General features: G+C 41.1%; 2 protein-coding genes across 5 annotated transcripts in view; one reads left to right on the forward strand and one right to left on the reverse strand.

The window, feature by feature from the left end:
* The window catches only part of INVS (inversin), an 85094-nt gene extending 84916 nt beyond the window's left edge, over positions 1-178 (reverse strand). For 2 of the 4 annotated variants that reach the window (XM_048289180.1, XM_048289179.1), the window contains exon 1: positions 85-176. The gene's annotated coding sequence lies outside the window, so the exon portion shown is untranslated. Of the gene's footprint in view, positions 1-84 lie in introns of all 4 variants that reach the window. The other 2 variants (XM_048289178.1, XM_048289184.1) reach the window with 2 other exon arrangements.
* Positions 179-281: 103 nt separating this feature from the next.
* Positions 282-14225, forward strand: part of ERP44 (endoplasmic reticulum protein 44) — a 47926-nt gene continuing 33982 nt past the window's right edge. The window contains exon 1 of the mRNA XM_048289190.1: positions 282-455. Coding sequence (XP_048145147.1) covers positions 399-455 — 57 coding nt within the window. The 5' untranslated portion in view covers positions 282-398. The remainder of the gene's footprint in view (positions 456-14225) is intronic.

Below are 14225 nucleotides of genomic sequence, written 5' to 3' on the forward strand. Positions count from 1 at the left end.
CCAGACCGCGAGAGCCGCCTCCCTCTCTCCTTCCTTCCCTCCCTTCTTCCCTGCCCAGCGCTGCAGCTGCGCCCCGTAACTCACCTCCACCCCGCCCTTCTCCTCACCGGGGCGCCGCTGCCTCCAGGCACCGCCCCGCGGGCAGCCCCGGTGCGCCCTGGGATCCACGCCTCCTCCCTCTCTCGCTCTCTCTCCTTTCCTTCCTTCTCCTCCTCCTTGCCCTCCCCTTCCCGGAACTACGGTTCCCGGCGTGCCCCGGGAGCGCGCGGCGGAGCGCGGGGCCCCGCGGTGGAACTTGCCCGGGTGTTTCCTGGCGACGGGGGGAAGTGGAGGAGCCGCCGCCGCGGAGAGTGGGAGCCGCGCTTCTCCCCTCCCCGCTCCCGGGCGCCCGATCTACCATGAGACCCGCCATCTTCCCGCTCCTGCCTGACCCTGGCTGCCTTCTGCTCCTCCTGGTAAAAGTCGCCGGCTCCCCGCTGCACTTCCCTTCCCCGCGCCGGCTCGGGCAGGGCGGTGCTGGGGTGGCCGGCGGGCCCCGCTCGGGGTTCGTGTCTCGCTCCCCTCCCCCGCCAGCAGGTGCCGGCGGCCGGGAAGGAGGGAGGGCGGAGGGAGCGGCCCCGGCCACGGGGCCCGGCGGTGTGGCCGAGGCCGATAGGCTGCGCGCACGGGGTGGGGCCGCGCCCGGGCCCGGGCCCGGGGCAGTGGCCGGGCGGGCGGTGCGGCCTTGCCCCGGCTCCTCGGGGGCCGGAGCCGGCGCGAATGGCCGTAACGGAGCCCCTCTGCAGCCCCCTGAAAGGAGGCTGTGGCCAGGTGCGGGGTGGCCTCTTCTCCCAGGCAGCCAGCGAGAGGACGGGAGGACATGGTCCTAAGCTGCGCCAGGGGAGGTTTAGGTGGGACGTCAGGAGGAATTTCTTCACAGCAAGGGTGATTGGACATTGAAATGGGCTGCCCAGGGAGGCGGTGGAGTCACCGTCCCTGGAGGTGTTCAGGAAATGACTGGATGTGGCACTTAGTGCCGTGGTCTGGTTGACATAGTGGTGTTGGGTCTTAGGTTGAACTCGATTGTCTCAGAGGCCCTTTCCAGCCTAATTGATTCTGTGATCTTTAGTTGTCAGACTACAGCTTTTTTTTTAGTTTTTTTTAGGCTGGCATTATGTGCATGACCTAAGCCACCTTCCGGCTTTGCCAATACACAAATGCAATCACTGATGTGTGTGTTTTGTGGAGATAAGTTGCCTGTGTTATACTTCTCTTTTTAATTTTTGTCTTTTTTTTTTGAACAGGCTGATGTGGTGATTCTTACTTTTCCAGAAATTTATTGGGCCAGATTCTGGACCTTTCATAATATAAGTGACTTGCAGAACTAAGGGGGACTTGTGTGAATAAATTTTAATAGGATTTTTCTCTTAAAATACTAATGAGTTTAATCAATCTATTTTAAACATTTCGGAGAATAAAATTGGCCAGAAAATTAAGAAATAATTGGAGGTAATGGTAGATAGAACTCTAGAAGTCTGAAGAGGAGTACACAGTAACATAGCTGCTAATGAATGAATGAATTGGTTAGGAATGTGAGGACACATACATAATGAACAGTACAAGTATTCATTATCCCTTTGTAATGTGCACTTTCTACCTGGATAAGCTCTGGTTAAAGTATTATGAACTTGCTGTCGTTTCAGGCTTAGGAAATACATGTGGTTGGTGGGGTTTGAAAAAACACATTTGAAATGTGTATATATAGATGACAATACCGTGCTAAATATAAGATATATAAATATATGAGAGACTGACGTGAAGAACCTCATACTTTTCAGTCACATCTGTGTATTAAAGCAATATTGCTTGTGTGCTAGATTGGTTTTCACTATTACTTCAAATACAGACTACTGAGGAAAACCAAGGAGTGTGTACTGTATAACGACACCATGAATGTGTCCATTAAATGGACAAGTGCAAATTTGAAAAAGTGGGCACAGGTTAATGACTTTTTCTTTCTTCATGGCACAGTTGATCAATCCAAATTTAATAGGCATCAATTAGAGTTAGGTTTGCCAACAGAAAAAAACCAAACCAGGAAATAGCTATGATCTGCAACTTGTCTGTATTTTGTCTGCTGTTTCTTTGTGTATGGGTCATTTAAACCCATTTCTAATGTGATTTTTTAAAAGACTGTGTACATAAAAGTTTAAGAAAAATACAGACCAGAGTTGTTTTTAAAAAAATACAATTAAGTATAATGTTATCTGTGTGATTATTCAGCATCATTATATCAGCCATGGCCCTGTGTCGTAAGATGCCTAGTTACATGAATCAAGCCAATGAATCATTCCTTTTAGTAGATTATTTAAGAGTTTTGGAAAAGTTGTTCTCAGCAGTGTGGAAGTGTGAGGGGATCCTCTTTCTTGAGAAGGGCTGAAAAAACTTTGTAGAAGTGTGTTGTTTGTTTTCTTGCGATATTCAGAGTCCCTGGTAAAGTGTATCAGATTGGTTTAAAGTTCTGGTAACTTTGTTTTTCTTGTTGCCATCTGCCATAAACACTCAAGACCAGCATTGCAACTTGGCCTTCTGGTCCAGGTCCGAAGGATGTGCCACCTGACAGAGTCTTTTGGGGCATGGCATATTTTGTGGCTAAGAGAGCTTGTTAGTGTTACATCCATGGTTTGTAGGGCAGAATACACAATGATATGTAGCTGCTAAAACAGCTTACTAAGCTTCATGGCTTAGCGTAGCGATGAAGTTAACGGAAATTCTTTACTTTTCCAGGCTTTTGGATAAGCATATTTCTTTTCCAGATGGGGATTTAATATGCTGCAAAAAAGAAGAAAAGGTGCAATGTCAAATCAAAAGAAGTTCTCTTGTCTAAAGTTTGACAGTAGGAGATCACTACAATTGTAGAGAGCTTTATGTCTCACGCTAGTGTTCTTCTTCCCTGGTGTCACTAAAGTTTGGTTTGACAGGAGGGAGATTGCAGTGCAAAGGGATACCTGCAGTCCCAGCACAACTCTTTGCCGTTCCAGCTTTCCAGCACTGTACTGGGCTGCTGGGACTTGAAAAGAAACTGGAGTGAGGACAGGAGAGGTACAGGCTGGCACAACCCCTGCCTCAAGAGCTGAGTGGAGGGATGAGCAGTGCACAGCACAGGCTGTAGAGGGTCTGGTACAGCTGTTTGCAAGACTGGAATAAGAGATGCATGATAATGTCATGTGGGCCCTTGAGAGAGTAAGATGTTTCTGCCTTGTTGGTATGTTGCTTAATACTGGGTAGGACAGATCTTTAAGATCAATCCAAGACAGTGGAATAAATGCTGATGGGAGAGTGGCTCATCACATTCTCCCCTAAGGCAAGGTGTGGTTCTTTGGCTTCGCTCTATCCAATCATTCTGTATGTTTGCCTGTACTCACAGTCAGGTATACTTTGCCTGTAAAGGAAATTCTAGAACAAGACTCTCTTGCACATGGTTCTTCTGCATGTGTTTGAGAGGCACTTGTATTGCTCAGTGCTTCCCTGAAGCTCATGCACAGTGTCCCTGAGCAATAGCTGTGACTGGAGGAAACCACCAACAGATAGTGAGCAAAATGAAGAGGGAAGTTCCTAACTGGAAAAAATACTGTAGGGTAATAGTTTTGTTTCTTGTTTTACTGCCACTGCCTTCCATGTCTTGATAATATGACACCAAGTACCCAAATAATGAAAGTAAAATGAAATAAAAATTGTCTTTTAACTTTAGTGTTAAATGTGTAGTAAGTTGCCTAAAGAGAAGTTGAACTCTGTACATTTTATGTCTAGAGCATATTTCTGTGCATTTGCCTCTCTCTGCATTTGTATAAGAAAACCAATTTTGTAATTGAGACTGCTGCTCAAAATACTATGAATACGAGCATGAGTCAGAAATTGTAATTACAGGCAAAATTTAGACTACTGAGCCTTATACAATGAAACGGGTTCCCTCCAAGAGTAGCACAGGACTTCTGAGTTTTCCATTATCTGCCATTATTTCTAAACAGTGAAATAGTAGGTAACTGAGGAACTTTCCCTTTTGGGCGGGGGAAGCAGGAGAGTCTTGAATTCTTTTGAAGACAACTTGCATTCTTTGTGCTATGCCATATGATGGGCAAGTTTCCTGTTTGCAGTGCTCAGAAGGGAAAAGAAACGGAACTGTTTCTTGGAACAGAAGACTCGAACAATGCTGGAAAATGTATAGATGAGTTATTGACAGTAAGATCTCAGAGATTCTGTTGCTGGTGGCTGTGATGACACACTCCTTGGTTTTTCTTTTGACATCCTTACTGTTCTTCTCCATAGTCTGCTTTGGTTTTTGCTTGGTTGGTTTTTTTGTGGTTTTTTTGGCAGGACAGTTTTCTTTAGCAAGAGACTGGTCCTTATATTGATTTCTCAAGAAAGCAGAATTACCACATTCTATGTGTTTTAACCAAACCTCTTTCATTTGAAAGACTAAAGGATTATATGCTGCTATTCAGAAGAACCAATTTTCCACCTTGCAGGCTTGTACAGCTTCCAGATATTTTGTTTGCTTAAGGGGAGGGAATTGTCTCATGCATAAGGCAAGTGTACAAATATGCTGTAAATTTTATACCAGACCTTCTTCAAAACCTCTTCAGGAGAGTCTAGAGGTACATTCAAAAATAGGTGCTTTAATAATGGAGTGGGTTTGGATGGATGCATTAGCAGTAACTTGTTCATTGTTCCCCCTGCCCCATTTGAGAGTGAGTTCTCTAGTGATCTAGAGGAGGAAACACAGGAACATTTGGGGACATAAGCAGAAGCAATATAGGGTGTAGAGATCAGAGTCTAAGGAATATTTTCTTCCAAAACTCCGAACTGGAGAGAGCTCCTCTGAGAAGTAGAGGAGGAGAGGTGCATTATGGAGAATTAGGAAGGGAAGTGAGATCAAATTTCCTTTTGAGAGTTCTGCCTTTACCCTTCTCTTCTCCTTGACATGTCTTCCTTCATCAGGAGCATCCTAATCATTGGTAGAAACACATGCAATTTTCTTTTCCAAAACTGTTGGTAATGTCAAGTGCTCATATAGTCTAATTTAAAAAAGTTAATAGATAAGATTTTAGAAGTTTGAATAACTTTAATTTTATTTTTAAGTTTACTGTCTCTCAGGTATTTCTTTTTACATTGTTAAGAGTTATTCTGCAAAGTTACTGCTATACTAAACACTAACTCAGAATGGTTTTTTCACTGCTGGTTGAGGATGCTGTGTTTTTCCAAACCAGCTGTAGGACTGTTTCCATGTTAGATCGTGCTTTGGTAAAAGTGCCTTACAAAAAGCAACAAGGCATATTGCAAAAGAATTCTGTAATTTTTCCTATTTTTATATATGCTACTACTGAGAATCTGACTACCTTGGTAATACACCCTTTATAACTAAGAGCCATTCAAACATGTGCAAAGTTCCAGTACTGTATCCTCCAGATAAACATCTGTGACTTGCAGCTTCTTCTAGGAGTGAACCAAACCTGGAAGCTCCTTCACATGCATGCACATACACCTTTAATGGTAGTGATCCACAAGATCTGCTCTTTATGTGGCTAATAGGACATTAATGCTGTCATCTGCAGTGACACTAAGCAAAATGTGAAGTGCAGTGCTCCTTGCCTTAAACCATGTAGTGGTTGGAATGGCGAAAGCAAGGAGGACAGAACATCGTGCATGGTTACCTAAAGGCAGGTGCTCTGTGCATACTTTAAGCAAATAACCAGTAATTGTATATGCAGCACAAGGTTTCTGCTGAACACAGTAAATCTTTCATCTCTTCTTATTATGGTGGATATTCTAGGTTTCTTCCCTCCCTTGTTTCTTGATCTATGTCTGCCTTTGGCAAGAAAGCTTTGATGGAGGGGAGTATTGAGAGTCTCACTGTATTTACAACTTGATAGAATCAAGTTGTAGAGTTCTGGTTTTTTGCTTGCCACTGTAAGTTTGATCATTTAAATTGGTAAGGACTTCTTAAAAGTCATCTGGTATTACTTCCTGCTCAATGCAAGACTAACTTAGATGGGATTGCCCAGGTTTTTTTCCAGTTGTCTTATATAATTCCAAGGATGGAGGTTCTGCAACTTCTCTGGTCACCTGTTTTAGTGTTGAATGAAAACTGTTTTCTTTGAAAAGTCTGTCTGGAGATGTGGATTGTGTACATTGTCTCTTGTCCTGTCACTGCATCTTTGGGAAGAGTCTGGCTCTGCCTTCTCTATAACCTCTGATTAGGTCACTCGTAGCAGCAGTAATAACTTTTCCTTAAGGATGAACAAATGCAGCTGTCACAGCCTCTCCTTGTATAACCTGTTCTCCAGTCACTATTCACCTTCATAGCCATCTGCTGGGCTTCACTTCCATATGTTAATGTCTTGTACAGGCGGTCCCAAAGCTGGGCAGAATCCTTCAGATGTGCTCACACAAGTGCCAGATGAAGGGAAAGAATCACTTCCCAAGGTCTCCTGGCTACGCTTTTGCTAACATGGCCCAGTGTGTGGTTGTCTCTGCTGCAAGGTCATGCTGCTGACTCCTGTTCAACTTGCTCCCCAAGACCTTTTCTGCAAAGCTGTTTTCCATCTGGTTGGCTCCCAGCCTGTATGGGGTTATTCCACCAGAGATGCAGGACTTTGCCTTTGTGGAACTTCGCAAGGTTTCTGTCAGGCCATTTCTCCAGCCATTTGAGTATCTCTGAATAGAAGATATTCCCTCTATCTTGTAAGCCACTTCACCCAGTTCCTGTATCCTCAGGGAGTTGCTGAGGAGGCACTCTGTTCCATCATTACTATAGACAAATCTTACACCCAGTATTGGTCTGGAGAAACTTCCTTAGAGGCCAGTCAGATGTGGTATCTTTGGTTACAGCCCTTTGAGCTCAGCAGTTCAGCTGCTGTGTCACTCACTTTATAGTTCACTTATTCAGTTCATGCATCAACAATTTAGGTCTAAGGATCCTTTGAGGTGCTATGTTAGAAGCTTGCTAAAGTCAAGGCAAACAATGTCCAGTACTCTTTCCTTGTTTACAGAGCTAAATGTCTTGCCACAAAAACCAGAATGATTTACTGATTCCAAGTATATGCTGGATGGATGTGGCTTCTGGAAAGAAAATTGGTTTCCATAATTCTCTTGGTGACCCAGGAAAAAACATTTGGTCTGGTTTTATGGCTGTGTGTATGTCCCACTTGCTGAAGAGCTTTCTAACTTGGTCTTTTACTCATGTGAGCAATGCTTCTTTTCCCTACAACTCTTCTATAGGCTCAGACCTCATCAGTATAAAATCAGCCAAAGAAGCCAAAGACAACATTGAGCGACTAATCCTTTTCTATGTACTCTGTCTCTGTGTCCCCTGCTAGTTGAGCAGCAGGCCTACAATTTTCTTACTCTTCCTCTCTTCCTTCTGTTGCCAGCATACCTTAACATCCTCTCTCAACTCCAGCTGAGCTTGGACTGCTGCCTGCTCAAGCAGTGTTTCTCTCTTCCTACCAAGTATTTTTGTTACCTCTGCCTTCTGTCTGCTGCCTTTTTTTCTTTTAAAACCTCATCCAGAAATTCTGTGTTAACCCATGGAAGTCTTCTGCCAATGTTCTGCTCAGTGGAGTGGATTGGTTTTGTACTCTGAAGAGGTTCTCCTTGAAGGTCATTAGGTCATCTTCTGGGCCCTTCTGGATTTTAGAGCCGTGTTTTATGAGTGGACTGAATTAAGACCCAAGTGCCTTCAAGTCTTGTCACTTTATTCAATGGTTCTGTGAGGTACATATTTTTAGGTAAAAAATAAATGCCATAGTAGATTATAGACAGGATTTAATGTGAGCCCCAGTCATCTATGTAAAAATTGCATTAGCAGTGACAATGAAGTGAAACACAGGAGGCCCAAAGTTTTGTTTCCTGGAAGATGTGATTTTCCACATTTATGTGTTGGAGTCTCCCAGCTGCTTCACTTTGGGACCAAAATGAAGGAGTTTGGGCATATTGTTTGCTACATTGTTTCAGAGCGAGATACTTCTCTGTGGCTTGTATTTCTTTAATGACTGAAACTTTGTATCTTAAATGATGCTCACGAAACAGGAACCTGAGCAGAGCCTAGAGCTCTAGAAGTGGAGAATAGTAAATGACCTGGTTCCTTGGCATGTGTTTTTGCAGCCAGCCTGTCTTCTGTCTTGTCTGGCATCAGTGATTCTTGCCTGTTTCTTGTGTATTTCATTGAGGTGCATCCAAAAAAAATATGAATGTCTGCAAGGGTTTTTTGGGTTTTATTTTCATAGATTTGTGAAAAGGAGAGAAGAAGAGCAGTCTAATCTCTGTTGTAAAATAACTGGCAGTAAAGCTTATGTTTTGTCTCCAACTGGATTTGTGTGGCAATTGGGCATAAACATAGAGAGAACTTGTTCATTAGGAACTCTGCAAGGAAGTATTTTGAAAGGCAAGAAATAGGTGCCTGTTCCAATGGTCTGGAAAAAGAAAACAACAGCTGTGATAGTGTTTTGCTGCTTCCCATAGCTGTCGTGATTATGAAGTGATGATATAATTAACTTTCTCAAAAGCTGCACAAAGGGAAAGCTTTTCAGTGATGTATCTGTATTTGTAATCCCAAGAAAAGCTTTTTGTTCCTTTAGTCAGTCTATCACTTCTGACTCTCATAGTTTACTGAAATCCCCTCTCTTAACTCTTGCTAGAAACACTTAGCTCCTAGATCCTTTGCCAGTCATAAAAATTATGAATTTTCATAAATGTGTGTATGAAAAAACTTTTTTCCTCTTTTTTTTTTTTTTTTTTTTTGCCTTCTCCCTGTTGAGTCAATTCACTTGGGATTTTGGACAAAATAACTGAAAGACAAATTGGTTGCTTCACAAAGGTAATTAAGACAGTATGTGGTGCAGGGGGTGAACAGTTAGGGGTTGTTTCATACTAATGATCCGTTAATTAGTGAAGGGAGCTCAGCGAGTGTGCAGGCCTCTCAGGAATTACCATTGAATGGCATTTAAATCTGCTTTGGGTAAAAACGTATAATTGAAGTGGGGAAAGGCCTTTTTCTTTTTAGGTTTTTTTTCCTGTCAACATAGGCCAGCAGAATTTGCTAAACCAATGCAAATGTGTACATATAATTGGTGTTATACAGATAATAAATATTTTTAAATAAGCCAATAAATGGCTGTGATACCTTGCTGAGGATTTTGGTAACAGCTGTGGTTGCAGCAGCCTTCCATGTTGAGAGCAGTAAGATTGCTACATGAAGCTGGTCGATTGCAGAGCCAGAGTGTCCGAAACTTGCTCCCAATTCAAGCACTGCACCATGTTAGTGTGTTCATACTATTTTTAGGACCAGTCTGGAATACTTGCTTGGATGTTTTTGTGGGAGTCAGCTTGAAGCTGGCAGGTTTAATATTCCTTGAAGAGAGGTAGACCAATCTCCGTATGATCTTCTTTTGTGCATTTCAGAATATCTGTGGCATGTGTCCTGTCCTCTGCGTTATTTATTCTCCTGCTGTCCAGAGTTATCCAGGGTAAATTGACTGCATATGTGCAGGCCCATAGCAGCTGTTTAGGGCAGAAAGAAAATAGCTCTTATACAGTCTGAAATTAGCCTCTCATTCTTCAAGGTATGTGCAGCTCTGGTCCTAAAGGTGAATTTTTCTTTTCAGGTTCAGGTAGCATTGCTTTAATCAGTGCTCTTCCCTAGAAGATAGCCAATGGATTAATTGTAAAAAAGTATCTTTTTTTTTTTACCTCCTCATTTGAATTGGGAGGTTTTAGCAATGCCAACTTGTCAATTAAAGTGCAGCTGTGGAGTAGTATTTCTGTTACACAGAATCACTGCTTATTTGGAGAGATTTTATCCCTTATCCACTCATATGTCATTTTAAGGTAGCAAATAACAAATGCTAGCCTAAAAATTGAGGTAAAACATTTGTTAGAGACAACCTAATGGATGTCCTGAGAGCTTTAATATACTATGATTGGCAGTTTGGAGGACTGTGAAAGTTTGTGGAGTTTGCATCACAGTTATGCCTGGAATGAAGAAAATAAAATAACTAAAATAATGTAAGTTTAGATTGTGTCCTAAGTGGATTTATTCTAAAGTTCAGAGTTCTTATGTTAAAGGAATGATAAACAGAGGCAACAAAATGCCATTGTATTTTAGAAAGCTTGTAATTTTGAAATTCTGACATGTTACTCATTTTGGTTTCTCAGAAAAAGAGGGAAGAGCAACAACACCGGACTGAATGTCAGTGGTTTTAAAGTATGGGCAAACACTTCATACACTATGAATGGCTGCATCACAAAGTACTGTTGCTGTCTTTTGATAGTTGTACAAACAAAACCTTAGCTTCTTGCTGAAGTATTAGGAGATAATTTGATGAAAAGTAGCATCTCAATCATGCTGAAGGAAAAACAAAATCTGTAGCCCAAGAAGTGTCTTAATGATACTGAAGTATTACTGCTAAAAGCTCTGGATCTGAGATTAATAAATTGGGTGCTTACGTGTGGATTAGTTCCGGTGGAGATTGCAGAGCATAACGTGACTGTGTAATAGTAAAAGTGGAAGATGGTAAGAATTTAACTTGAACTGCTAATTGTCACAGAATCATCCATATGTTTGCTGCTGTGCTCCATTGTTTAGTTCTAATCATCATCATCTTCAGCATCAAATAAGGATGAGGCAGATCAAGGTGGTTGTGATTCTGTGCTTTCAGAAGGATTTTGTTATTCAGAAGTACAAACAGGCAGCTGCAGTAATGTAAATGGTACAGTGGAAACAGTGTTATCGAAGACTGGCTTGTCCACTTGTCTTCCCTTATGTTGACTTCAGAGTGCAATTTAAACCAGTATGTTTTGCATCCCTTTGGATACACTAGGTGAGGAGAAAGACAAACAAAATACTTAAATGAAACATACAGCTGGGTCAATCTGTTGCTTTTGCTACCTTTTTTTCCCCTCTTGACCCAATGCCTCAGCTGCATGGTTTAGAGCAGTGTGGGTCCATTGTGGGTGTTTTTCTCATGGAGGGACAGTTGATGTGTGTTTATGGTAGTCCTTAAATTGGCATTTGAGCAGTTGGGTTCACTACTTCATACCCACTCTTAAAACAAGTTCCAGCCTGAAAGGTAAAACTGAACAGGTTTGTCGTTGCTTAAAGTTCCAACCTTTCTTGATAAAGCAAAGATCTGGAGAACTTCGTTTTGGAGCAGAAGAGTAAAAATTTATTCTGCATTGCAACTAGATTGTGTAATTAATAAAAAGTTAAGCAGCCAGAAGTGCTTGCATGTTGAAGTTGATCATTTCACTTTAAGAAAGTTGGTTTTGTCTTACTGAAGAATAAACTCAATATGTAGTTAAATTTGTCAAAATAGAGATTGTGTTTATTTTTAAAGTAGTAGAATGTGTGTAGGCAGCAAGGATGGAAAATTCTATTATCCACTGATACATTCAATCCTTCAGATTATTCCAAGGTAGCAAACATTCATGTGACATAAGAAATACAATTTCTTGTGGAAACACTACATCTACTTTTGGTTTCTTCCTTTAAGATTATGCTTTAAAGGAGGGATTCTGAGTTCCATGACCATTCCTCCCACAGAATGGCATTAAAGTTTTTGTTTCAATATGCATTTTCATCACCAGTCCAAGAATGAACAAAACATAAATATATTTGTATTATTTAAAAAAAATAAAAGCTTATTTCTTGTTCTATGATAGCCCTGTGTAAAAACTGCTAAAGGGCACAGGAAAGCCTGTAGATTATAATGAATAACAGGGTAGTATGTTGCTTTCTGTAGTGAGGAATGGAGTTACAAGTATGCAGTCTCCAAGGTTTAAACTGTCTACAACAAATTTTTTGGTAGTGAAGAAAATAGAGAACAGGGTCTTTTTCCTTGACTTAGTGAAATGGGGCAGCAAACTATTCTGCTCTGCCAGCCTTACCAAAGGCTTGACAAGACCAAGCTGCCCTTTTTTTCATATTGCTGGATCATGCCTTATCAAGTTGAAGACCTTGAGGGTGCTGGCTTTCATACACAGCAACAGCTGCTTAATTTGTGCTAATCATTTTGGAGATTGCATTTGTATTTTATGTGTGTTACTCCTTCTTGAAAGTGTATCTTTGTGTTGTTGCCAAATAATCAGAGCAGTTGGCAATATGGAAAAGAAAGAGTTATCGGAACATGAGGTGTTTTTTCCTAAAAAGCTGGACAAATGTGACCTTTCTTTTTCAGGGGAGTTCTAGTTGCTTGTGTAAGAGAAGCAGCTTGGTAAATAAAATATCTAAAAATTCAGAGTTTTCAGTACTTTCCTGGGGAGCTGAATTAATGGCTTGAAGTCTGTGAAACAGGCTTTAAAGTAGATTCCTATTTGTGAAGATGTGGAGTGCTCTGAACATTATTCACAAATTAATACAGATGTTCAGATATCTGTTTACATCTTTTGAAGGTGTATGGACTGTCTCTATATGGATGTATAAGGCAAGGAAACCGGTGGATCGTAACCCTGACTGGAAAGATTACTCTTTTCCCTAGAGGCCAAGAGAAATAACTGAAAGTTACAAAGAATTCAACTAGAAATATATTACAGGTCTTATCTCTGTGACATTTTTTTAGACATGCCTCATGTAATTTTTTTGAGCCCTCACTTAAAAATTTCTATAAAAGACCATAATCCATAGGTTTGTGCCAAAGACTTGAGCTTTAGAATTGTGTTTGGGTGCATGATTCTGCTACTAATAGCTTTATGGAAAAAAAATGCGGTGTATGGGACTGCATGTTGTGATAATGATGTTTAATTCTCATCTCTGCAATGGACGTTTCGAATGAACATCTTGTGTCTTCTAATGATAGTTCACAAACTGTTGAGATGTTAACTTCTCCGTTTTCTGGAAAGCCTTGGTGCTGTGGTATCAGGCCACTGAGAGATCTCTGCGTCTGTGAACCATTCCCAGTCAGACAGGACAATACTTCAACTCCTTTGCTTGTGTGTTAAGTTCAGTTTTAGGAACAATTAGCTGCGAGTTCTTTTTCCTGATCTGGCATGTCAAATCCATATAATTTGCATTTTCAAAGATAGCGTTATAAATTGTGAATTTTTCTGTTTCCAGTATTTTCATTTGAAGATAAGTTTTTCAGTATTAATAAGACTTGCATCTACACCAAATATTCCTTCCACACACTTAAAATGGGAGTAGACAACAAGATACGTGGAGGACAAAAAACTGCATGACTTCTTTTTAATGTGATGGTCTCTACTTAGCTCTGTGCAGTTACAGCACTGTTTGGCTAAAACAGCGAAAAAGTGAGCTATCAAGGCTGAAGAAGCAAGTTTACTTTTCTAATATATATATATATTATCCATATTTCAGTTTAGTTAGATTTTTTTCTGTTCTCCTGGACATTAAAAACTACAATCTTTATTTTAAGTACCTTCTTTTGAGCATTTTAAATTTTCCTGACTAAATTAAAGATATGACTCTTTAGTGAAAAATTATAAGAAAATTATTTTTTGTTATCCATTTAAAAATTGCTCTGAAAACTTTAATATAACCAAGAAGGGATCATTAGTTAGTGTTTTGAACTAATAGGACTTTGTTTCGTAGTCATATAATGGAAGCAACTTACATTCTCAATAAAAACCCTGCATATTCATCAGGGATGGCAGCAGTCAGTCTAAGTTATGAGAATGTTTGGGCACAGTCTGGAATGAAGTGGTGAAAACTAAGAGTTGAACTGCTCTCACTGAGAGGGTGAATAATGTTCTTTGTTTATTTTCCCTCAGCATTCTCTATTTACTGTTACCTCTCTCTGCTCTGAACTTTGTGGTTCATTATGGGGCTTCTGGGAAGGCCGCCAGCAAGATGTTCCTGATTGATGGTTCTGAAGCCAAAATTCAGGGGCTCTTACAATATCTTGCCAGCTTTGGCGTTGCTGTCTTCTGGGATTGCTTTCAATTTGTATCATCCTGCAGCAGGCTGTAAACCCGTCTGCTTCCTGCTGTCCAGGAGTTTAATGCAGACCTCAGAGCAGCAGCATGCATAAAAAAAGAGGTACTTGGAGTCTGACAGTCAGCAGCAGGGTCCTGGGGGGCTTGGACTTCAGGTAGTAACTTCAACATGTCAGTCTGGATTAGGTGTGGGCTAGAGCTGGTTGCCAAATGTAAAATGATTTTGTGTTAGAGGAGAAAGATGGTTTAGTTGTGTGCCTTTAGGATTTCCCAGCAGGAGGAGAAGGTAAATGAAAAGT

This window comes from Corvus hawaiiensis, chromosome 30, assembly GCF_020740725.1.
Source record: "Corvus hawaiiensis isolate bCorHaw1 chromosome 30, bCorHaw1.pri.cur, whole genome shotgun sequence".
In the NCBI taxonomy this organism is placed as follows: domain Eukaryota; kingdom Metazoa; phylum Chordata; class Aves; order Passeriformes; family Corvidae; genus Corvus; species Corvus hawaiiensis.